Source organism: Peromyscus californicus, unplaced genomic scaffold (assembly GCF_007827085.1).
Source record: "Peromyscus californicus insignis strain IS unplaced genomic scaffold, ASM782708v3 Scaffold_6__1_contigs__length_162567912, whole genome shotgun sequence".
NCBI classification, from domain to species: domain Eukaryota; kingdom Metazoa; phylum Chordata; class Mammalia; order Rodentia; family Cricetidae; genus Peromyscus; species Peromyscus californicus.
The window spans coordinates 121,501,763-121,528,760 of record NW_026294584.1 but is presented as its reverse complement, the minus strand read 5'-3'; the positions used below and the strand labels follow the sequence as shown (position 1 = coordinate 121,528,760).

Here is a 26,998-nt window from a genome sequence, read left to right as displayed (position 1 = left end):
ACCTACTTTCACAATTTTGTAGATGTGACTAAGAGTGTGTCTTAGCTATTCTTAAATTTTAGTGAGATTTATAGCTTTAAAATCAAACTGAAAAAACCTTTAAAGTAAGGAATGAAGTAAGAGTCTCACAGAGTGAGGCTGTTCTTTCCCTTAGAAATACTCAGATTAAACTGCTACTGTGGTCTACATTTATGTTCCTACCAAACAGAACAAAAGAGTTCCAGTATATTTAGCCCCTACTCCAACTGTGGGCTCCTCCATTCTCTTTCTGAAAAGGCACTGGAGGACATGAGAGAAGAACAAACAACTTTTCAAATACCACGAATAAGCTGAACCTGCCCACCGTTGTTTCTTATGCTGACTTGGGAGGCATAAACTCAAGTGGGTCTGAGTTCAGAACGGCACATCCTTTCCTCAACTGTGAAATCCTGACATTATCAACACGGGTGACATGGGGGCTAACCTGCTTCCCTCTCTTTGTAGTATAGTGGAGAGCTGTTCCTCCTGACAGTACGAGTTGCACGGAAGAGAGAGGTGTATCTCATATGAAGAGCAAATGAAAGCAATTTTTGGTTTTTAATTTCTGGTTTTTTTTTGTGTGTGTGTGTGTGTGTGTGTGTGTGTGTGTGTGTGTGTGTGTGTGTGTGTGTGTGTGTGTGTGTGACAAGGTCTTACTATTGAAATCAGGATGGCCTACACCTCACTACACAGCCAAAGGCTATCTCAAACTCAACTCCTTTTGCTTCTGCTTCCTGAATGCTGGGATTACAGGCGTGTGCCACTACAGACAGCTGAATGAGAGCACTTCTGTGGATGCTAAGCATTCCTTGGTCCTCTGTTCCATTAAGATGTCTCCCTCTGTATTTCAGCTGAAATGGCGCATAGTGGCTACTAGGTCTGATTGGCCAGGCATCTTTTTCAGTCCTCAATCACCAATCCATTCTAAATAGCTACTGCTTATGAAATTCTCTAAGATCATACTTTTCATATTGACTTTGCCTACAGAGTTGGTTTTAATGTGAAAAGCAACTACTCAATTTAGTTGATGAAGGGTTTTCTCAATGTATACGGCCCTGGTATTACAATTAATATCACCCTTCTTTCAGAGTACACAGCCATTAGAGTTTTAAAAATATTACTTTTGTGGTAGGTATAGGGCTAAGTATATTTTTAGACTGAAAAGAATTTGCTATCGACAGGTGGGAGTGGCACACGTCTTTAATCCCAGCACTCAGGAGGCATAGCCAGGCAGATGTCTGTGAGCTCAAGGCCAGCCTGGTCTATAGAGCAAGATCCAGGATAGGCACCAAAACTACACAGAGAAACCCTGTCTTGAAAAACAAACAAACAAACAAACAAACAAAAATTTGATATCACCAATACTTCAGTAAGCAGAATTACTCTCACTAAGCTGGACTACATGAAAAAAATCCAGAATGGTTAACCATGGCAATGCCATCCAGTCTTATTCAACCAATATTCCAAGAGAAAATTCCTAACAAACAGAGGCATTGGTGTAATGAATTAACTTTTCTCTTGTGTATCCAAAGTGATATCATCCTTGGGAGAATTGAGAGAATAGTCATTCAAATCCCTTTTAGTGCTCTGCAACTCAAACTCCAACAAACTAAGCATGCATGTAATGGATAGAATTGTTACAGCAGTTAGGTGGGAAACATATTCCTAATATATTTCATGGAAGGAGTTGTTAGCTTCAGGGCATTTATCCTCCACCTAAAGGGACAGACATGAGATGAGATGGGCAAATCAGATAATCATATTTCTGTGGCAGTTGAGGGAGGGAAGGGCTTTTCAAATCATAGCCCTAGTTTTATACTCTGGTGCTTTCTGATTAGAGCTTCCCAGGAAGTGGTCATCAGAGTGAGTATTCCTTACCAAAGGAAATGTAGAGCTGTATAATGCTGAAAAATAATTGTTGAAAAAGTTTGTGATAGACACAAATTATTCTAGATTTAAGTTTCTCTTGGCACATATTCAATGGTAATATATATTATACTGAAGAGTAAGGCATTTCAAAAATTGAAGCATTTGGATTCAGACTCCATGGAGATGATAAATCACCTCAGTGTATTTGCAGAATCAAGAGAACAAGTGCCAACTTTGTGATGATGAGTCTCCCATAAAAGCCCAGAGGAATACAATAGCAACCTGAAGGCATATAAGGAAACTATATTTAAAATACTTTATTAACCATTTGAGGGCATATTATATGATATGGAAGTAGAGCTTGGGCTGGGAAGTTCAAACCTGATGTAGATGTAGATGTAGATGTAGATGTAGATGTAGATGTAGATGTAGGGAAAAGGCCCTTCATATATCTCCTGTGAACCTCAGTTCCCTTCTTCACACACAGCAGTAAATAGTTAACCTGACATCAGCTTGGTTATGCATGCTATCTATGACATCACTTCCTCGTAAGTGAAGCAGAAAGGAGCAGGAATTAACCCAGAGTTCTGTGAAATAAGATGCTTCAACAACAACTTTACATATGTTTCTAAGTTAATGCAAACATATTAATTTGGGTCAGTGTGCGGAACTTTTGCTGTGCTGTTTCCCATGGATAGCATGACATTGATACTTACCCCTCCAACTCTTTCAAAGTGGTCTCCATCTTTGTCGAAGTCTATCAAGCGTCCATTAAATGACCAAGTAAACACAATGTCCAGGGAGTGATCATGTGTCACCTGGCATGGAAGAACAATGCTTTCTCCAACGGTAACATCCATGCTGGAAGGGGGAACCATCACCTTGGTTGGGTCTGGAATTTGAAAGAAAACAAGGGCTGTGGTCGAAGCTTAGTAGTAAAATGTTCCTTGCATACATATGTAAAGCCTTGAATTCAATCTCCAGAACCTCCAAACTCTCCCTAGCCCTCACCCAAAACAAACAGCAACAACCTTGATACAGTTTATGTGGAAATGTAGTGTAGAACCTGGAGCAGAAGGGAAGTAGCTGGTTTGGTGATCTTTCTTAAGCTGAGAGCAACCAGCTTCAGTCACCTGAGAAGCCCAGACTGAGACACAGGGTTATTTTCAATAAAAACAGATGAAGCTGCTCGCTATGTGCACTTTCATAGGATTTGGCCCAGGAGCCAGGAGGCGATATCTCTGGAGACAAGCACACAAAGGCCCACTGGCTGGCAGCTACTCTGAGAGATGCTATTTTTTAAAGGTTTGCATATCTCTCTGGTCTCACTAAAAGCTCTATCTCTGTTCATATCTATATACTGATAGGTCTCAAGGAAACTCTTCTGGAGGTTAGACAAAAGACAGCATCTCTCAGGATCTTGTGAATCCAGATCCTTCTACCAAAGTAGTCATTTCCTTTATCATTGGCAGAAGGGACAAATGACTATCTGTGGTGCCTGTTAGCATACCAAAGCACATGCTCCCTCAGTATCACGAATACCTGTTACACATTCCAGAGTTCATGCTAACATCCTAGTCCTTCTCACCTCCTCCCTATCCCAGATTTCCCCAGCTCATGGGCTTCCCTCCCATCACTGACTCTTTCTCCTTATAACCCTGCTATTTCTGCTATGTTCCCTCTCTTTTGTCCAAAAGTTCTTTGTCTTTATCTCTCAGTACCCGCCCCCCTCACATATACATTCCTGGTTCTCTCATGGCCAGGGACAGTCTGCTGCTTTACTTAGTTTACTATTTTCTCTCTGCTCTGGACAATTCCAGATGCCTCTGGCTGTTCTCTTTCTCGCATACCCACAATAAAAACCTTCCCTTTAACCATACCATGGAGCACTCATGCCATCAGTTTATACCCATACAAGCAGGAAAATCCATGTAATTTGAAGTTTGTTTGACTTTTCAGGTTTTGTTTGTTTGTGTGGTTATTGTAAAAGTAATTAGTGTTTTAGTATAGCAAATTGAGAGTAATAGTCAAAGACAGGATAATAAAACAAAGCAAAAAAATTCCCACACAAAGTAAAATCAAACCACACCCACATAAAATGTTTGTTTTCCCTTGCCCTTAGCAGAAGGCTGAGAAGCAGTGAAACTATTGTTTTCATGTAGGTGGAATTTCCCTCCATCTTCAGGCTTATCATTTTTCAGTTGTTCTGTTTTACATCACTTGTAAACACGATAAAGGAAACACCCCTAACCCCAAACCAGGGCCTAAAATCAGGGCCAGGGCTTTAAGAAATCCATTGCCTAGGGAATTCAGAAAGTAGATAACACCCATCACAAACTCTGGAGTAAGATCACAAAATATAGGTAATTTGTCTTTATGTCCCACCCTGAAGTTTATTTAAAAAACAAACAAACAACAAAACAACAACAAAATAAAACCCCAGCAGTTTCTGGGCCTGGCTTCACCAGGTCCACTCCACTCCCTACTGTCTACAACAAAAACTGATTTTCAGGCCCTGTACAAGGTTTTCCTGTCTGCTTTGATACCGAGCCTCAGGGTTTGGGGTGCCAACCTTTTAAACCAATGAAGTTCTGAGATTGTTCTGAGTAGAATTGAGGCTATTCTTTTTTTTCCTTTCCATTGATTTATTTCTTACATGTGGTGCAGATAAAGTACCTCATTCCATCCAACTTAGTATAGATCAGCTTATATCTTTATCAAGCTACTTTATAATCTGCATAATGTGTCAATTTATAGATTGCCACTTTGAAACTAGTAGACTTTTTAAGGAATTTTATTAGAAATATAATCATAAAGGTAATGAATACCATGAAGAAGATGAAATCTGTATATTGCTTCTTCAAAATAAAGAATATTACTTTTTGGGCTGGAGAGATGGCTCAGTGCTTAAGCGCATGTACTCTTCCAGAGTACCTGATTGTTCTGAGCATTGTTGCCAGGCAGGTTACAACCACCTGTAACTCTAGATCCAGGGGTATCTGTTGCCTCTTCCCACATCCACACAAACATGCATACATAACTGAAATAAATATTTTTAAAAGAGTATTAGTTTTCATTGTTACTCCTTTGCATTTTTGTTTTAATTGGGTTGTAACAGGCTTGCTTAGCAGAGAAGGTTTGTCAACTCCCAGCCACCATGTGGTTCTTTACAATACTACAGGGTTTCATAAATGATGTCAGAGAGTACAATGGTAACAAGCAATATGGATTCAACACAGTATGTCTATATACATGCCTCATGAATGAAATCTTATTCAGTCACACTCCTCAAATGTCCATAAAGTAAACTAAAGTAAATAATTGCAATCAAGATGAATTCAAAGTTACTACCATCATCAACAACAAAGAGAACAAAAATTAAATATCTTCCATATTTATAGGACTGTGTTTCAGCCTATGAGATGTATAATCATTTATTAAAAGAATTGCTTGGGTTAAAATCTCTCTGGTAGGAAAATTATACAATGGAAAAAAAGAAAGCATCTTCAACAAATAGTGCTGTCATAACAGGATGCTAGCATGTAGAAGAATGGAAATAGATCTATATCTATCCCCCTGAACAAAACTCAAATCCAAGTGAATCAAAGGACATTCAATCTTCAACACCCCCAACAGCAAAGGCGAGGAGGCCTGGTACATGGAGTACCAGGCCAGGCCAGGCCTGAGCCATAGTCAGCAAGCAAGGTGATAACCAAATAAGGGCAAAGCCTGGGACTTGTCCAGGCCTGCCCCAAAATGGAAAAAAATGTAGCCTTAGCCAACCCTTAACTAGTCTGACCAATAAGAACATACTAATATGATTGCCACTTGCTTAAGCCAATTGTAGATAAAATGACCTAACTGCTGTAGGACCTCCCTTTGGCTGTGCTTAAAAGGAGCCTGTGAGGTCTTCTCAGGGTCATCGCCATTTTGCCTTTGTGTGGGATAGTTGGCCCCAGTATACTAGAATCTTTCTTGAGAAAATAAATTCTCTTGTTGATTGAATATGTGGATGGTAGTCTTTTGTGGGACTTCTCCAGGACCCTAACATCATCATAAGTCTTTCAGATTAGAAGGCTAAGGGCATAAGACAGCAAATTTTACTCTTTATTACATGTAGACTACTGAAGATATTTAAGTGCAGAAAGGATTCTAAGAGTTTCTGCTACAGGATACAAATTGTACTGTGAAAGTAATGAACTTACTATTACAAGGAGGTAAATGGTAGCGATCCCTAAAATGCTGCCTCTAGTGGCAAGTCTACACACTAAACGTGAGAGTAGAATCAAAGGTCCAGGCATTAAACTGAAGTTTGGGTTATCAGCAAGGAGTCTGCACAAACCCCAAAGTCTACAGGCATTTCAAATTGTATTTTTTTCTTTGTGAAACTTCTCTCTTTTTGTGTTGAAAGTTCAACCCATGGCTTTGCATACTCTATAGCACTGAGTCACATCCCCAGCACATTTAGGGATCTGGGACAGATTTTTTTGTTAATGAAATTCTCATGCCTGTTAACCAAGGATCAGTTGGGTATCTTACATAAAGGATCATGCTGGCCCAGTTGTAGTACTGACAACAGCTAATTCATTTATTTTGTGCTAGTTGTCAATCCATGCTCTGAGCTCTGAAGCAGCAACAATCAATGCAAAGTAAGTCATGCGTGTCCACACACCAGAGAGCTCTCCCAGGGTCTATAGCAGATTAAACTAAAGAGCCTGAAAACCTCATTTGGTCCCTGGTTTTATCAGTGTTTACTTCTTCAGCACTTTAGTTACTGTGTTAGGAATTCTGATGCTTTTGATTAATTTCCTTAAATTTGAATACAACTGCTGTACACAAATAAACAGATGGCTTCTTGCCATAACAAACTGTCTCCCTTCCTTTGGTTTTAATTCATCAAGATCACGAAGGACCTGTATTTATGACTTGTGTTTTGACAAGTCATTCGTACTGTTGTTCTGTGCACAGGACTGTCAGAGGCAATTGAACTCAAGATGCTGTTTGAATCTGGTTGTAATTAAGTGACAACAGTAAGTAGGACCAACAACATCCGGGAACAACCATTCTGTGGCAGTTTCCTGTTTCCAACTTGGAGAGTGACAGATCCGGGACTCTGGATCACTGATGTTGACTGACATTTATTTATAACTGCTTAAGCTACTAAGAGTTTATAGAAATTACTTATTTCTAGATAAACCAAGTGATTTGTTCTAGCACTTGGAAAAGTTAATCATTAGACATTTAGATAATCAGATTAGCAAATGGATGTGAACATGATAATATATATCCAAGCCATTTGATATCTTGACTTGATGATGCTTGAAAAGACATTCTGAATTAGAATTATCTGTAGAAACAAGTGGCTTTGGTCATATGACAGAGATACCACACAACTATGTTTATGAAATAAGTACTCTCCATAACAGCCAGATTATGAAATCAGCCTAGATGTCCATCAGTAGATGAATGGGTAAAGAATAAAGAAAATGTGGTATGGAATTTTGTTTGGCCATAAAAACAGAACAAAATTACATTATTTCAAGGGAAATGGATGGAACCAGAAACAATCATGTTAAGTCACATAAGCCAGTCTCATAAAGACAGTTATCCACATGTTTTCTCCTGTGTATGGATTCTAGATTTAATAATAATAATAATAATAATAACAATGATATAAAAGGCTGGGCATGGTGGTGCAATCCTTTAATCTCAGCACTCAGGAGGCAGAAGCAGGCAGATCTCTGTGAGTACAAGGATAGTTTGGTCTACATAGTGAGTTCTAGGATATCCAGGGCTATAGAGAGACTGTCTATATCTATATCTATATCTATATCTATATCTATATCTATATCTATATCTATACATATATATATATTTATATATGACATGATGGGAAAGGAAGAGAAGCACAGAGAAGGCAAGGAAGGACATGAGCAAGTAATGGGGATTGAATATTACCAACGATATACATGTATAAAAATGCCATAATAAAATGAATCATTTTAAAGTGAATATACATTAATTAAAATAGCACTTTGGGCTCATGGGACAATAATTCTATTTAAAAAATAGTTATGTGTCTGTGTGTGAGTACAGGCATGCACATACCTCTGTGCACACACCAAGGTAAAGAGACAACTTTGTGTCAGTCCTTGCTTTCTGCCTTGTTTGAGGCAGGTCTGTGTTGTTAGTCTGTGCACACTTGCCTAGCTGGTGCCTGTGAGCCTCTGGGGTCCTTCTATCTCCACATCCTATCACATGATGGGAGTTCTGTAATTATAGGCACACCACCTGCAGCTTTGTGTGTGTTTTGGGATTAGAATTTAGAGCCTCCTGTTTGTATGGCAAACAATTTACCTGCTGAACCATCTCCCCAAGTCCAATGATTCTAGTTTTGATGTTGTTTCCTGCATATCATGTCTCACTTTGCTTTATAATTTTTTTTTCATTTCAATCATAGTGCTAAGATATTCACTTGGTGCCTATTAAGGAAGTGTGTGTGTGTGTGTGTGTGTGTGTGTGTGTGTGTGTGTGTGTATGTGTGTATGTGTATATGTGTGTGTGTGTTTATATCTATTCATTTAAAAATAATAGATATATTATATCTATTCATTCAAAAGAATGGGACTCTTCAAAGTCTTGGAACACACCAAAGAGCTAATAGTTAGTTTGCTTTTAATGATGTAAGGGAGCATGAACAAAGAACTGCTTTTTAACAATAGGTAAATGCCACAGGAAAGGCTGCTGATGGATGATGATAATAATCCTAGAGGTCACATGCTTGTGGGTCATCTTCAACACTGTGCAGTTGGCCCCTACTTTTCAATAAAAATAATATCAATGCTGGATAAGCCAATTTATCAATTTTTTGTAAGATATATAAAAAAGGGATGTCTTAAATATTAGATGAAAATCAAGATTCTCAGTGACTCAAGCTGGGCCATGTTTTCTTTTCTTTTCTTTCTTTCTTTCTTTCTTTTTTTTTAAATCTAGGATGAAATTTAAGAGGGATAATGGCAAAAGGCTGTACTTTTAAAAATTAGCAACCTCAGTACATTCTACAGGATTGGCAGTGCCCAAAGACAAGATGAATATTTCAGTATGTAAGGTATCCATGTAACTGCCAAAGAAAGCTAATGCAATCTTATGCTGAACTCATTGCCTGTGCTATTCTAGTTTAAGGAGGCAATAATCCAGCTGTATTTTACATTAGTCAGGGCACAGTTTACCGCTAGTGTCCGTTGGAGTCACTGACAGATTAGGACACACATGCTACTGAAGAATCTAGTACATTTAAACAGCAAAAATCACTGAAGATGTTCAGTACAAGAAAGAGAAATTAAGAGATGTGACGAGAGCTTTCAAACCCATGAAGGGTTTATAGGCAGAAGCTTAATCACTTATTTTGTGTTTTCCCACAGTAGAAAGGAAGGAGCAACAGGACAGTTTTACCCCCTCATAGAGGACTGTCTAATCATTGGATCTTTCTAACAGGAAAATGGGTTTCCTGAGGAGACCATGCATATCCATTTGGAGAGGTATTCAAATGAATAAAAGAACCACCAGAAATGGATACAAAGTGGCAATAATGTCCAGCCAGGCTGGATAAGCTCTGTTGCATCTTATATTTACCGATTTCCTCCTTCTGGCAGCAACCACCTCACAATGGTGTTTGCCTGGCTTAATAGTTTGTAGGAAGGTGTTCTGAGTTTATACAGAAAATTCCTGCCTGAATCAACTATCTCTAAATGATCCTTTGTGGCCACCATCCTAGGAACATTTACCAAGTGACATTCTACTCTAGGGGAAAATGTTATTTTCTCTGTAATTTTTTTTTTTTTTTTTTTTTTTTTTTTTGGTTTTTCAAGACAGGGTTTCTCTGTGTAGCTTTGGAGTCTGTCCTGGAACTCACTCTGTAGCCCAGGATGGCCTTGAACTCACAGAGATCCACCTGCCTCTGCCTCCCGAGTGCTGGGATTAAAGGCGTGTGCCACCACCCGGTGTGTAATATGTTTATTTATTTAAAAACATTGGCAACAACTCACGACTTATTTTATCCAACAGTTTATAAGATACCACTGTCAATATTTTGATGCTTTAACTTCCCCATTTTGGGCCAATGAGAATCTTTTAAAGCTGGGGGTCTCTGTCCTGTTGACATTTTATCACTCAGCATTTCCCTACATTCTGGTCCCAAAAGATGTTCTAGAACTCTCTTGTATGAGGGAAGAGTGGGGAGGGGAGATACACACACATACACACACACACACACACACACACACACACACACACACACACACACACACGGAAAGATGGAAAGGGAGAGGGAGAGAGGTAGGTGGGGCTGTTAAAGCTTACTATTTTTCAGCAAGTCTGTGCTGGGTTACAGGCACATACACATGTAGCCATACCTAGCATTTCTCTCTCACACGTGTGCTGGAGATTGACATCATGTCCTCATGCTTTCACAGAAAGTGCTTGCCCAGTGAGCCATCTCCTCAGCCCTAGGCTTATCTTACATTTTCCCTTTATTATATCCCTAGAATCAGTCACTTTCCAGAACCCCAGTGTTTTTTAGTTGAGTATATTTTTGAGAAACGCATATAGGGACACTCAATGTGCTCATTGTTACTGATGTCATCTTATACACACACACACACAAACACACACACACACACACACACACACACACACGAGTAAGCAAGCACACACATACATCATATGTCTTATTCTGCAAATGCTTCCTTGTTGTCTTGAGTTTCTTTTTGTGTTATTGTGCTTATTATTAATCCCCCAACCTCCCTGGCTACCCCCTCTGCACCACTTTGTGCCTATCCATGGCCATTTCCTGTCTTAGATTCTGGGCCCACAGACCCATCAGTCAATAGAGCGCTCCAACCATCTCATCATCCTTCACAGTCAGCTACTCTGATATTTCCTTTGTTCTAGGAAAAAGGGAAAGAAGGGAAGGCTGCTTAGTCTGAATTTTATTTAACATAGAAATATTCAAAACTCATCCCTAGGGGTTAGAGAGATGGCTCAAATGCTAATGTGCTTGCCCCACAAGCATGAGGACTAGCTATTGGATCCCTAGCACCGACACAATGTCAGGTGGGTGGGCAGCTCCACTAATTGCAACACACAGGCAGAGACAAGGATCCTTGAAGCAAAATTGGCTAGCAAGGCTAGCAATATCAGCAAGCTCTGGGTTCAACTGAGAGACCCTGCCTGAGATGGTAAGGTAGAGAGCAATAGAAGGAAATTCCCACTACCAGCCTCGAGCCTCAACTCACATGTGCTTGCACAAACATGTGTACCCATGCACATGAGAACATGCATACATGCATGCATGCATCACACAAAACACATTCACACGAGAAGAAAAAAATAAAATAAAATATGCCACAAATAGTAAAATTTAAAGTATAGTTAACTCTAAATGGTGAGCAGATGCTGTTTAAAAACTGAAGTTTACCATTACTTACAATAAAGAATAAACAGAATTAACCATTGCACTAAAATTTAAACAATGAATTTCTACACATCACACAATGAAGAAAATCAGAGTTAATACAGAAATAAAATACTTACTGTCAGAAGCAAGGCATTGCTTAAAAAATATATTTAGCCTTTTGATACTAATTCTTCCTTAAAGAAAACTGGATTCATTTTCTAATTATTATACTCTGTTGGGTCATTACTTTCTAGTTGACCTTTCTTTCCTTCCTTCCTCCTTCCCCCCCTCTTTCCTTCCTTCCTTCCTTCCTTCCTTCCTTCCTTCCTTTCTTTTCTGAAATAGTGTCTTGCAATGCTGTAGATGTAACCAACCATCTTATTAAATAATAAACACAGAGCCGATTCAGAGTAGAAAGCCAAGAGGTCAGAGCTAAGAGCCTCACCCTTCCTGCTTCAGCGATCCTCTTCAGCCAAGAGAGCTCTCCAAAAGGGACCTACTTCCTGTGTGTATGTCTTTATATAGTCTAGCTGTTCTGTCTTCTCATTGGTTGTAAACCCAAACTCGTGACTGCCTTGTCACTGCCTGTCGGTAGAGACTTCCAGGTCTTCTATGGTTGGTATTGAGATTAAAGGTGTGTGTCTCCAATGCTGGCTGTATCCTTGAACACACAGAGATCTACCTAGCTCTGTCTACCAAGTGCTGGGATTAAAGGCGTGCGCCACCACCGCCACGCTCTTGCTATGGCTCTAATAGCTCTGACCCCTAGGCAACTTTATTTATTAACATATAATTAAAATCACATTTCAGTACAAGTAAAATACCACCATATTTCCTCTTTTTGTTTTAATAAAAAGAAAAAAAGAAAAAGGTTATAACTAACAAAAGAAAAACTATATACAAAAGTACAATAATTATATACAATATATACAAGTAATAAATACCTAAACAATGTCTAGTCTATTTTTATTTGACAAATTTAGAGAAAATAATTTTATTATCTATCTTATTTTGGTAAGTCCAAAATGTACCTAATTTACTTTTTATCTTAACTAGTCTTTAACTATAACTAATTAACCTTTAACTATAACTAACTAATCTTTAACTATAACTAACTAATCTTTAACTCCCTTAGAGACCCAAGAAGGAAATAATACTAGCTAACAAAAATAAAAACAGGAAGTGCATGTAAGCAACTTCTAAAAAAATTGTGAGTTGACAGAAACAGCCAGCTGCCTGAACAGTCACCTGAGGTTTTTCCGTAGTGTTGGGGCATCATCTTTAGCCTATAGGCTTAGCGTATCTGACAGACTCATTTGTGAAGTAGGATGTACATAAGGTCAACAGTTCAACCTCACATTGGGTGAGAGCAGTTCATGTACCAGAAACACCCGAATTTCACTAGTGTCATGTCATGATTTAGGGTTTTAAATTTTGGAAATTGTTGATGGTTTTTTAATTTAGTTGTCCATTTTTTTTTGGCTGTGTATATATGGCTTTATCTCAGCATCCCGTTCTTTTTTACATCCCTCTATCAAATGCCAGTCTACTATTAAGAGGCGTGAGCTTAGTTACTCTTCAAGAATAACTGTTTCAGCTGCTGTTCCATAGCACATCAGAAGCCATCGGCCCACTGCCTGTTTAGCTGCCTTCGAAGAAAAGGGCACTGTACCTTTTCCGAATTGCGAAGGCCACTTTAGGGATGGTGCCATATTGTCCTGGCCTCAGAAGATGCCTTTTGATAAAGCCATAACCACACTTGTTTTGGCAAGAATCAGTAGTCCTTTGTTTTATGTCCTGTCTGTCCATTTTGTCAGCAGTTGATTTGAGGATACTTTGTTGTCTAGTGGCTAACTTTTGTCACAATGAAAGTTTACTCTATATGTAGTTTTTTTAATGTCCATATTTTTTCTGAAGTAGATTGGTACTGCCAGGAGTCGACATAACATGAAGCCTGGGCTGCCTTGGAACTGCTCTTTTGTCTCAACCTCCTGAGTGTTAGGATTACTGGACGGTGCCACTACTTGGCCACTGTTTTAGATTCTTCATTTTAAAACACACACACACACACACACACACACACACACACACACACACACACATTCAATTTGTACTTTTATTCTAGAGTTACTTAGAGAACTCTAAAAATTGAACAGGAACATAGGATGGGTGGGATATGGGGGAGTCCTTGAGAAATCCATGCATGCTTTCATTTTCACATTGTTTTATTATTGCTATTTACAGGTACAAATTCCGTGCCTGCCTCTAAACTTTGGAGAACAAAGACATGTTCAAAACAGAAGAAAGAAAAGGAAATAAGGAATTTCTGAAATGGAATCCTGAATTGGAAAGAGTTACCCCCTACCCCAAAGGACATAGGATCATCAGCTGCCTCTTTGGCAGCAGGCACCCTATTGTATCCAAGCAGGGCCAGCCTGTAAATCTAAATCACACTTATTCAGCACATAGTTGCCAATTAAAGTCTCCCTTTGAGTGATGACCTCTTGACTCTGCATGTCTCCAACAGTGGCTCCATTCCTGGCAAACCACAAGAATGGCAGAAATAAGGTGGCCATACTAAGAACACAGAGAAGCTGCCCTAAAACCAGCATGAACGGAACGCTGGCTGATCAGAACGGCCCTCATTTGCGTGCCAAGCATTGCAGGGCACAACACTGTTCTCCAGGTCTCTTTAACCCTGCAGAAGAGGACAGCAGTGTATGAACACTCTCCCGAGTCCAGGTATTTAACGGGTGCCTTGGTTCTTTGAGCAATGTGATAAATGACATAAAGGAAAAAACCCCAGTCAAACTGAGTAGAAAATGGAGACTCCTTTGTAAAGCAGTTTACAAATAACCTCTGGCAGAGAACTTACAGTCTATTATTAAGGAGTAGAGAAAATAATCACCAAGTAGAGCTGTTTAATAAGAATGACTGACACAAACAGAAATGTCACAAGCCAACCGAGGGTGGCAAGTATGTCATACAGCAAGCACTTTTGTGATTATCAAAGTCAGTGAACTTTCCTGGTCCTAGTGTCTACTTTGCTACAAGAATGTTCTAATGACACCCCAACACACTTGATTGCCTCTCAAGTCTTGGTTCAACTATTGACAACAAGTTGTTTGTTTTTAAGAACAAGTTATAACTTGTCTGGAAGTCATTCAGAGTCCATCCCCTTACTCTTTTTTTTTTTTTTAATTTATTTTAATTTATTTTGCAATACAATTCAGTTCTACATATCGGTCACGGATTCCCTTGTTCTCCCCCCCTCCCGTCCCCCTCACCTTCCCCCCAACGCCCCCCCCATTCCCATCTCCTCCAGGGCAAAGCCTTCCCCACAGACTGAGGTCAACCTGGTAGACTCAGTCCAGGTAGGTCTAGTCCCCTCCTCCCAGGCCAAGCCAAACAATCCTGCATAGGCCCCAGGTTTCAAACAGCCAACTCATGCAATGAGCACAAGATCTGGTCCCACTGCCTGGGTGCCTCCCAAACAGATCAAGCCAATCAACTGTCTCACCCATTCGGAGGGCCTGATCCAGTGTGGACCCCTCAGCCATTGGTTCATAGTTCATGTGTTTCCATTCATTTGGCTATTTGTCCCTGTGCTTTATCCAACCTTGGTCTCAACAATTCTCGCCTTACTCTTATTTTTACATGCCACCAGGGAAAGCAAATGTCCTCGTTTGGGGTTTGTGCCATGTTGAAGTCACGGGGTTTCTCAGTAAAGATGTCTTTCTAAATGCAAAGAATTTTGTGAAGGAGTCCAAAGCTTCTATGATCAATAAGAATACTCTTTAAAAAAATTAAACGTAATTCTTTATTGATTCTTTGGATATTTCACATCGTTCACTTCAATCTCACTCACCTCCATCTCCACCCCTCACACTTGCAGTATGCCCCTGCCCTGTAGCTGAAGTTTTTCTGTGTCCCAGCCTGCCAGTGGTCAGGACAAATCTCTCTCACCACCAGTCTTGCAGCCGTTCGGACCCAAGCAAACACACAGAGATTTATATTACTTATAAACTGTATGGCCGTGACAGGCTTCTTGCTATCTAATTCTTATATCTTAAATTAACCTATTTCTATAAATCTATACCTTGCCACAAGGCTCGTGGCTCATCTCTGTGGCTGGCAGCGTCTCCCTGCCTCAGCCTTCCACTTCCCAGAATTCTCTCTCCTTGTCCCACCTGTACTTCCTGCCTGGCTACTGGCCAGTCAGCACTTTATTTATCAATCAATCATCCACATCACTGCCCCAAATAAATTAAAAACAAAACAAAACAAAACAAAACAAAACAAAACAACCAAACAAACAAAAAACCCATGTCGCTCCTCCATCTTCCCAACACCTCTTCACGGGAGCTTCGGTGTGTCATGCAGTATACCCCTTTAGTCCAATCATCCTCACCCATAAAATGTTCATTGCAGTGAGTCTGGTTCAAGGACTCTGTCACACCATCATCACTGGACCTCATCAAAGCTCTTCTCAGATATCCTCTTGTTACCTCTAATCATAGAGATCCTGTGGTTATTGTTCCCCAGGACTGATCCCTTTGAGCACTCTAGCCGGTCACAGATGGGGCAGCTCTTAGGGTGGGCCAACCCAAGGCCCAGGATATGAGTTTGGGTGGTAGCTAGCTGGTTGGTCCTGGCCATTGGGACCACTCCCTCAGGCAAAGGGCAGAGCCAGCTCTCCTAGGCCTGTGCCATCAGGGCCAGCTCTCCCATGCCTGTGATGAGAGGTGGAGCCATCTCTCCTGAGTGCTGGGGTCAGTTTTCCCCTTGGTGGGGGGAGGGAAGAGTGGTGCCAGCTCTCCTGCTGGAGTGTGCAGCAAGGGGCAGGGCTGGCTCAGCACGTCCCTTGGATTTCAACACTCATGGTTCCTACGACCCTTGTGGTAACATGAACCTTGAACATCAGCCCAGACCGTAGCTGCTGTTGGGCCACAAACCCAGACATAACCCATGGCAATAGACCAGGTCCTGCCCATGTAGCTTCACAGGCTACTCAGATTGGTGTGGTCCCTCAGACACCAACATGGCCACAGGTAGCAGCCCAGATCCCTGGCATCTGCATTGCCTTCAATGATATCAGGAGTCACGGACATCAACTCAGACCCTGGCTGTGGTAGGGCCACGGACCCAGACATGGCTCTCAGCAGCAGCCCTGGCCCAGGTAGAACCATGACCCCAGTGGCAGCATGTCCCTTGGACACCAACATGGCCACAGGTGGTGGGTGTCCCAACCCCTAGGCATCCATGTGACCTTTGGTAGCTCCACAGGCCACAGACATAACAGATCCAGACTGTAGTAGGACCATGGACCCTGACATGGTCCCAGTCATCAGCCTGGGCTCAGATGTCACCATAGCCTCAGGTGGCAGCATAGGCCACCCAGATTGGCATGTCCACCACAGCAGAGCAACCCTTGGGCACCAACATGGCCCCAGGTATGGGCCCACACCTGTAGCATCAGCATGACTTTTGATGGAATCAGGAGTCATGGACACCAACTCAGACCGTGGCTGTAATAGGGTCCTGTACCTGACATGGCCCTTGGCAGCAGCCCTGGCCCTGACAACACCATGGTCCCAGGTGGCAGCACAGGCCACACAGATTGGCATGGCCCTGCAGCATGGCCCTGGGGCACCAATATGGCCTGCCTTGGATGTCACCTTGTTCTCAGGTGGCAGCCCAGACTCCTGGCATAGGCATGTGTGGTGATATTGTGTTCCCCAAAATATTGTGCACCCTAATAAACTTATCTGGGGTCAGAGAACAGAACATCCAGTAGATATAGAGGCCAGAAAATGGTGGCACACATGCCTTTAATCCTAGCATTCCAGAGGAAGAAATCCATCTGGATCTGTGAGTTCAAGGCCACACTGGAAACAGCCAGGCATAGTGACACAGGCCTTTAATCCCAGGAAGTGATGGCAGAAAGCAGAAAAGTATTTAAGGAGTGAGGACGAGGAACTAGAGCCTGGTTAAGCTTTTAGGCTTTTGAGCAGCAGTTCAGCTGAGATCCATTCTGGATGAGGATTCAGAGGCTTCCAGTCTGAGGAAACAGGATCAGCTGAGGAACTGGCGAGGTGAGGTGGCTGTGGCTTGTTCTGCTTCTCTGATCTTCCAACGTTCACCCCAATGCCTGGCTCCAGGTTTGTTTTTATTAATAAGACCTTGTAAGATTCATGCTACAGGTATGGCCTTTGATGGTATCATGGGCCACAGATATCAACTCAGACCCTGGCTGCAGTAGTACCACAGACTGAGACATGTCCCTTAGCTGCAGCCCAGCCTGGACATCACCATGGCACCTTGTAGCAGTGAAGGCCACTCAGATCTATTTGGCCCTGGCTGCAGCATGACCCTCAAATCCCAACATAGCCTGAGACCTGGGGAATTTGCATGGCATTCGGTGGTACCATGGGTCACAGTTACCAACCCAGACCATGTCTGCGGTAGGGCCATGAATAAGAATACTCTTAAAAGCAGACTAGCAAGTAAGTAATCAGGGGTGGAGGTAGAGAATTGGCTAAATTTATCATCTTGGTTTGACATTTTTCTTTTTGAAGCTTTCTTTATGGTTTAAAAGAAATGACAATCTAAAAGGGCATTCAAAAAGACTCTTCTCAATGACAAATTAAATAAAGAGCATCTTTAACTTAAAGTATAATTAGAACCACTCCGTGACATCCCTTTGATTGTGATGGAAGATTTTAAAAAAGGTTTATACACATTTGCATCAAGTAATGATTAGAATGTTTTTTTCTGTTTAGGAAGGAGGAATTATAGGCCTGTTGCTTTCACTTATTACACATGAGTAATTCTTCCATATGAGTCACTGGGCAAAATGGTCCCCAAAGAATCCCATTAGTGTCAACAAGATAGAGTGAATCACACCATAAACTATGCAAAAATATGGCACGATGAGGTCTTTGCTGATTAAAGAAATACAGTCTTGCATTTGAGGGACATTTACTGCATCTACTGATACAAAATAAAGGAGTATTTACCTAAACTCCAAAAGAAATGACAAGCATTTCTTGAGACAATAACAATGAATTTTAAGACAAAGCTTTCCTGTTGCTTATGAGTAAAGTAACACTAGAGTGCCCGTGCCCATTTGAATACTGGTTTGATGTAAAGGAAAGATTAATATCCCAGACAGTAGATGGTGCTGCAACCTCGCAGAATGAGAACACATCCCTTAGTTCTGTTTAACCTGCTCCTGTCAGCAATTTTCCTCATGTTTTCAGTTTTCTGAGTTTAAAGATTTGAGGAAAGAGGTGATAATTCTCCCATTCTAAAGCATACCTCTGTGTTTGCTTATAGATTTGAGAAGAGGTCACTGAGGGGCTCATGGAGCTTAAGATGGAGGGTATTAATTCCTTGGTTGGCCTTATTTGCTGGTCTTCTTTTATTTGGCATGGTAAGATTGATTTCCCAAGCTTTCTGCAGAACAGACTCCAGACCAGACCCATAAACCTCCAGCAGTCAGGTCCATTCTTGCTGCTTTGCCTTGGGTTCCATCTGTAATTCTAAGTGAATCTTTTTCTGGGATCTTATCATTAGAAAACAACTATTAATAGCTTCTCAGCCCTTTGCAGTAGCTGGAATACCCCCTTTGTACACATGTTGGACAAGACATCACAGATTGAGTTAATGAGACTCTTCTTCCTGCCCTGCTCCCTGCCTCAGAGTAGAATCTGTGCACATATTCTAGAAACTTAACAGAGAATGAAAATCAATAGATTTCCCAACTAAGGCTTTGTCAATGCTCTAGATTTTGAGATGTCAATTACTGAAAAATGCTCTTGTAAGCCTGGGCAACTCCCCGGAGTAGGTTTGAGGGTCACTGCACAAGAGTACAGTTGTACACACCAGAAGAAGGGGACATTTTCCTTTCATTGAGAATTACTGACCCAAAAAGAAAAGAAAAAAAAATCAATGGAAGGTCAGAGAAGTATAAGGCAACTTAATTCAGTTTATTTTTAGAGTGACGGTACAACTTTTCATGTTTTGAAAATTAGGTGGAGCAGGCATACAAATCTGAGTCTATGTCAAACAGTTTTAAACTTCCATTTAATCAATGTGAAGGATGGTGAAGGTGGAGGACAAGTGGGAAAGCTGGCAGAAAAGATGCAAAGATACAGAAGCTGACCAAGAAAGACGCAAGTAAAGAGCAGCAGGCCCTTCTACCTTGTAAATGCTAAACATAGTATACTCATGATAGGGGAATCACAAGAAGACAAAGCCAGGCAGGCAACAATGAAAAAGTCTGAATCAGCTGTCTCTTATGGAGCAATACTGTATTTATTGGTCTTTAGAATATTAAAACAGAAAAAAAAACACCTTATGAGAAATAACTCCCAACCACGCTCATGCAACACAACCTTAATTAAATTCAGTGGGTCACTCATACACAAAGATCAAAACTAAAAAGAGGCTGGCAAGATGGCTGGGCAGGTGAGGGCACTGGACACCAAGCTTGGTGACCTGAGCTAGATCCCTAAAATCCACATGGGAGAAGAAGAGAATTGACTTTCCTGTTTGCCTTTGATCTCTGGTCTCCACACACATTCCAGGGCAAGCATGGGCATACACACAGAGAGACACAGGTACAGACAGACAGACAGACACACACACACACACACACACACACACAGGTACAGACAGACACATACACACACACACACACACACACACACAATGTATAAATAGGCAAATATAAATGAAATAATTGTAATCTACCCAAACAAAGCAAAAGACATAAAAGTAGGAGGGCTTCTGGGAAGAAGAGATCAGTAGGAAAGGCTTCTGGGAAGAAGGGGTTCAGTAGAAAAGGTTTCTGGGGAGAAGGGGTTCAGTAGAAGAGGGCATGGGATGAAAGAAGGTACTGGGGGGTAAAAATTAGCAAAATACATTATGTTGCTACCTTAATCAAAATGGTGCCCAGAATTTAAGTCATTTGAACTTGACCCAAGTCTCATATTTTCTACATCTACATTTAAGTCATCTACAAAGACAGATGGTGTTTGCCATTGTGATAAGCAAAGCACTCCAACTCTGTGGTATCATTGTCTGGAAATACTGAGCAGAAGGTAGCAAAAAAGCTATTGGTAGACCACATTAGCAAGAGATTTGTTAAAGGGCAGAAGGAGATGTAGCTATGTGGCTAAGTCTTTGTTAACTGAAAACATATAAAATTCTCATTTCAGAAACATGGTAGTTATTTAAATTCAAACAAAGAGAACCTTTAAAATTTCATAAGTATGATGGCATATACGTGTATTTATGCATTTAAATGTACATTAATTAATAAATTTTAATTGAAAGGCAATTTACATACTTAAATCACCCACTAGAACCAAATAGTTTATCATAGGTGGAGAAGATAGTATGTGCAAGACCACAGCTTAAATTCTAACAAATATGTACACAGTATTTGTTTAGTTGATGGCAAGCCTCTGAACTGATCCCCTGGGCAGCAGGGTAAAAAAGTGAACAGGACTTTGTCAATTGTTACAGTTTCTGATAAACTAATACTTACAAAGATATAGGTAAGAAAAACCAATTCACTCTTTAGATCATTCATAACCCATCCATTAAGCAGGCCCGATGTGTATAGATCTTTCCACTTACCGATTGCTCTGTAGTTTACAAAACTCTTCTGTCTTTCGCATGAAAAATAACCTTTCACTTTGTCGCCATACCAGGACCTGCTCCTTTTTGTAATCCCAATGGGATTCATTCACTCTGAGTTACAAGGTACAATGGGAACCAATAGAACACTGCCATGGTGAAGATTCCCAAATACCACATGGAGATCCAGACACACTTTACTGGAAACAAGTCAAGAGCTCATTCAGACATAGTGGCTAGTGGTTAGACCTCCAGAAGTGAAAGATGTTTTCATAATGAAGCACTGGGGCTGATGTCAGTTTTTCTAACAATGTTATTAGCAAGAAATGCTTTAAACACATAGCCTGGTGTCTAAAAGCCTGGTTTTCAACTCTGAGCACCCAGCAATGGTACATCAATCACCACTTAGAAATCATTTGACATCTCTGATCTGCCGTTTTCAAGGTGATGACATTTGGCACGTAGGGGGACGACAGAATTTTTATGGATCATTGTACAGATCAATGGATTTTTAATATGCTTCATAAACTCTGCTACATGTTGTGAGATACAAATAGTATTAGTACTGGTAACAAAGATTTGCCTGGCAAGAAAAGGAAACAGTTTCTTTGAGAGTCAGAAAAGGGTGACATCTAAGGAAAAGAACTCTGTCATAAGTCATTGTTCCAAGGCAGCTGCTTGCTGCTTAATAAAAGCCAGCAAAGATGACAAAGTAATTTCTGGTTCAAGCATGAATGCCCAAGTACAGGAGTTTATGTTCAATTGCCAGATGCTTCAAGCTAGCCACTAAATCCAAAGACACTTCATGAGCCAACAACATTCTGGCATTTCAAGCCAGAGGGCTGCATAAATGTACATTTCAACAGGAAGGGATGTCATGGGAAAATCACCCAGAAGAGGGAACAGTGAAACTGATGAGAACATCTAAGGACTCAGAAAAGAATCTAAACCACAGGAAAGAGAAGAAGTAAAATGTGCGTGCAGACTGGGGTGGACAGATGGTTCCGGAGAAAAAGGATTTCTTTGCTCTGAAATCATGAAGATTAGAGTTTGGATCCTTAGCATCCTATAAAAGCTGGGTGGGATAGAAGCCGTCTTGTAATCCTAGAGCTCTTGGAGGCACAGATGGGATCTTGGAGCAAGCTGGCTGGGTAGACTAGCCAATCGATGAGCTCTGGGTTCAGTGAAAGATCCTGCCTCAGTAAACAAAGCGGAGAGTGGTAGATGATGACATTCAATGAGAACCTCTTACCTCTACATGCACACCCACACACATGAGCCCACACATACATGTGTCACATGAACATGCATCCATGTACATACATGTGCACCACATACATCCAAAAAGATAGAAAAGAAAACAGGACAACTTATAAAAAATGGTGGTTAAAAAATAAAAAGGAATAACCCTTATGTTTAAATTTTATAAGGATCTCTGACCCCAGGGCAGAAAGAGGTTATGTTCCTTTATGACTTCTTAGAAACATGATAATCCTTTGTCTCCAAGCAGAAGTTTTAATGTTGTACATTCAAAAATAATTGCTAATTTGCTAAATATTTCCTTTACTACCCCCAGCAAGAGTTAAAGCTGCAGGATATATTTCAAGGTACTCAGGCAATGTGTATACTAAGAAGTTTTTCTTTGTAGCGCAGTTACCTGGTAGATCATTTACATGAGAATAAATTAAAAAAATGAGCAAGTAGATTTCCTAGTAATGTCTAGCTCCCATGACTGGAATTATCATTGTAGGTTCTTAGTCAAAAGTTAACAGAACCATAGTAAAGACCATCATGTTCATTATATATACATATATATGTATTTATATAAATGATGATATATGTACAAGTATGATGATATATATATCATCATACTTGTCAGCATGACAGCATACATGTGTCATGTGTTTGTCAATGTGACAGGATCTCTACCACATGAGACTGTACCCAAGACCTCACTAAAATATGAGCATAATGAAGCTAGGGGACATGCCTCTCTCATTCAGTGTAGATATTTCACACAGCGACTGGCATAACAGGTATCTGGATATCTAAAATGAACAGGACTAAGGGAGATGGCCCAGTGGGTTAAGAGCTCACCATATAAGCAAAAGAACCTGGGTTTGAAGCTCCATAATGAATCTAAAAGTCACATGTGTTAGTATACACCTGTGATCTCAACATTCCTATGGGAACATGAGATAAGACAATACCTGGAAGACAGCGATCCTTGCGTAGGTAGTGATAAAGAAACCCTGCTTTAACAAAGTGGAAGGCAACACCCAATACTGCTCTCTCAGCTCTGTACGCATACTGTACACATGCACATGCCTGAACTCACACACACACACACACACACACACACACACACACACACACACACACACATGATAGAAACATAGGACAAGCAAACATAGGCAGTTCAATTTGCCAGGCAACAATATAGGTTTCAGTATCATCACCGTTTCCAACAGGCCACACAGCTAATTAGAAGAAGCAAACAGGTATTGGTTCCCACCTCTGGTTGACTCAACAGCCCTGTAAGTTACTGATTTCCACTCCAACATGACTACAGTTCACTGCTCACTTTAATTCACTGTGAAAGAGGCACTTGGGTGGCTGCCAATGCACAGGTATAAATGAGCTCTGCCTAATTCTCTTTTGACTCTGAAAGAATGTGACATGATGTGTTGGAACCAGAGAGATTTTCTGGAGTCAAGGCATGAGAAGGTGGAGGAAGAAACGGGAACCTGGCTGAGTTCAAAGTGATGAGGAAAGAAAGCATCCAAGAGTGAAAGCATAGGAAGCCACTTCAGGAAGTCACTCCATGAAGGCAGGGAAGCACCATTGGGCTTATACCCCCAAATATGGTAACAGCTGACAGGAGGCAAAAAAAAAAAAGTGGATTTAAAATACTACATATTAGAAAATTAGACCCTTAAATGACAGACAGTTAGGGATTAGGGGTGAAGACCATGGGCAATGGAGACAGAATTCCCAGATTTCACTGATATTCCTACCACTTACTATGCTGACCACAAGGAAGAGAAGTATTTTGTTAGTGCATTAGTTGCCCTGGACTTAACTGAAGTAGTAATACATCTCTCATACTTTGAGCACTGAAGGGTAAGCTAATGAAATGTATTGAGAATAACATTTGCTACATAATAAGCACTCAATATGTCCTAGTTTGTCTTTATTGAAACTCTCACACATGCATATTATGTGTTTTGACCAAGTCCACTCCCCTATTCCCTCCCTTCAACTCCTCCCTTGTCCTCCATACCATTTTCCCCTCTCAACTTCCTTCGTTTTTTTAAAAACCCATTGAGTCCACTTAGTGCTGCCATCTATGCACGGCCTTTGGGTCATCTGCTGGAGCATGTATAGCCTATCTGGGGCTGCATCCCTGAAGAAAACCAATGCTCCTTTTCCCAGAAACTATCAAATGTCAATAGAGCCTCATCTAGGAGAGGGAATTCATGAGTCCCTCACCTAGCCATGCTGGGATTTTAGAAAGCTTGATCTTCTGCATGTCTTGTGCATTCAGTCATAGCCACTGAGAGTTCATGTGTGCAACAGGCCTGCCATGAAGGAAAAACAGTTTTGCCATAGTCAGCTACTACCTCTAGCTCTTACTGTCTTTTTACCCTTTCTTCTAAGATGTTCCCTGAGTCATAGGACAGGGAGTGTGATATGTATGTCTCATTTGGGGATAAGAACTCCACAGTTTCCTTAGTTTGTGCACTCTGACCAGCTGTGAGTTTCTGTATGAATTGCCATCTACTGCAGAAAGAAAGTTCTCTGATGAGGGTTGAGAGATACATTTATAATGATAATTTATAATGATAAATACTTATAGGGAAATTCCCTATTATGTCCATTTAGAGAAATAATGGCAAAAGCTTCTTTTTTAGGGTCTATGACTACTCAGTCATAGGTTCTTGACCCAGTCAACAGTACCAGGCATGACTTCCATCTGTGGAGCAAGCCTCAAGTCAATCCAAACAGAAAGTGATTGGTTACTCCAATAATAGTTATGCCACTAGTTAACCAATAGGCATATTTTGGTAGCCCAGTCCTTACTGTACCATACATAGCTGAATAAGCCCATTGGTTACTCTTTCACTGTAAATACATGTCAGCTTTTATTAAGAAGGTGACCAAATCAAGGACGCTTCCACATTTAGCTGAGAATAAATGTGCAAATTCTCACAGTGGCCATAATGTCCTACATGATCTCCAATGATAGCTCATTGAAGTCCTAACTCCTGAGTGAAATAATCTCTTTCTTGGGTAACAACAGATACTTGTATCATTTAGATCTGAATGGAAAACTTCTATGTGAAGTCTGACAACCAGAGATTTTAGATTTCAGATAGGAGGCTGCTCTTAAGAAACTATAAGTAGTTAAAAAATAAAAGAAACAAACAAAAAAAACCCAAACTCTTAACTCTGAAATATTTAGATACAAATTTTGGCTTTGCTGATTACTAGCCGTCTGATTCCAAATAAGCTTCTAGACTTGGAAGTTAGTTAATTTATTCCTTACTTATTTATGCATCCCTCTCTGGTGTTTATGTCTGTGTATGTATGTATGTGGTTGCACTTGTCAAGTGGGCACTTGTGGAGGGTAGAGGGTGCTATCAGGATATCTTAATAACTTTTTAACTCTACTTTTTGAGACAGAGTCCTTATTTAACTTGATGCTCATCAATTTGGCTGAGCTGGCTGGCCAGTTAGCCCCCGGGATGCGTTTGTCTCTGCTTCCTCTGATTCTGTAGCACTGGGGTTACAGGTGTGTGCCACTATACCTGGCTTTCATTTGGATGCTGGGAATCTGAACTCAGGTCCTCATGAGTGTCCTATAAGTTTGTTACTCACTGAATAACTTATCTTCTTCATCTCTAGATAATTTATTTTTAATTTGGAATAGTCTTATGGCTCCATACAATATAATGAGCCTTTTAAGTTCTTGATAAAAGTTCTTAGCCGGGCGGTGGTGGCGCACGCCTTTAATCCCAGCACTCGGGAGGCAGAGCCAGGCGGATCTCTGTGAGTTCGAGGCCAGCCTGGGCTACCAAGTGAGTTCCAGGAAAGGCGCAAAGCTACACAGAGAAACCCTGTCTCGAAAAACCAAAAAAAAAAAAAAGTTCTTGATAAAAGATTACTGTTCATGATCACGACAATCATGAGCACTATCATCAATCACTAACTCTATCATCACTAAACCCATTTGTCCCTGTGTCCAAGTATTCAGAATCCTCAAATTTTCAGATATAGGTAGCATCTACAAATACACAAGGATTGGGAAGGGGAGCAAATAAAATCTAGTTAGAAAAGAAAAATATGCCTATCTAGTTCTCCTAAGAAATACCATGGACGTCTAACTTGTAACTTGTGGGAGCCCGTTCTCGGGTTCCTCGTGCCTTTACCCAGCAGGTCCACATAGAGGATGATTAGGACCACGGGCCTGAGTGCAGGTGTCTGAGATGGTCTGCACTTGGCTGTGCTGGGGGAGGAGGTCTTTTGCTCCACCCCTTGGCGTCTCTATAAAAACCCTGGGGCAGAGACAGTCGGGGCCCGTTGAAATAGGTTCCAGGCCCTTTCGAGGTTATCCTTTATTTTCTATCTGTTTATCTCCGCAAGATTCTCCGCAATAAATCCTTCTATCTAATATTTCCTGCTGCTCGCACTCAAGAAAACTCTGGGGAACTGTGGGGGTGGTTGGGTAAACGCCCCACAGAATGGCGCCATGAACAGGGACTAAAGAAAAAAGAAAAAAAAGGACTAAAGAAAAAAAAGGGGGGGACTAAAAAAAGGGGGACTAAAGACAAATGAACAGGGACTAAAGACAAAGTAATAGGGACTAAAGATAAAGGAATAATAGTTTTATTACAGAGTTTTTGGCGAAAGTGCTGAGTCAGCCCTGCCAGTGGATAAGGCATGCCGGTGTTATGAAAAATATATATTTTTTATATATATTGAGAGGCAGGGGTTTTATCCTCGAGA

General features: G+C 40.8%; 1 protein-coding gene across 7 annotated transcripts in view; it reads right to left on the bottom strand.

Moving 5' to 3' along the window:
* LOC128099428 (contactin-4) overlaps positions 1–26,998 on the bottom strand; it is a 1,007,148-nt gene that overhangs the window by 29,113 nt on the left and 951,037 nt on the right. For all 7 annotated transcript variants that reach the window (XM_052721339.1, XM_052721341.1, XM_052721340.1 and 4 more), the window contains one exon: positions 2,604–2,779. In XM_052721339.1, the coding sequence (XP_052577299.1) occupies positions 2,604–2,779 (176 nt within the window). The remainder of the gene's footprint in view (positions 1–2,603; positions 2,780–26,998) is intronic.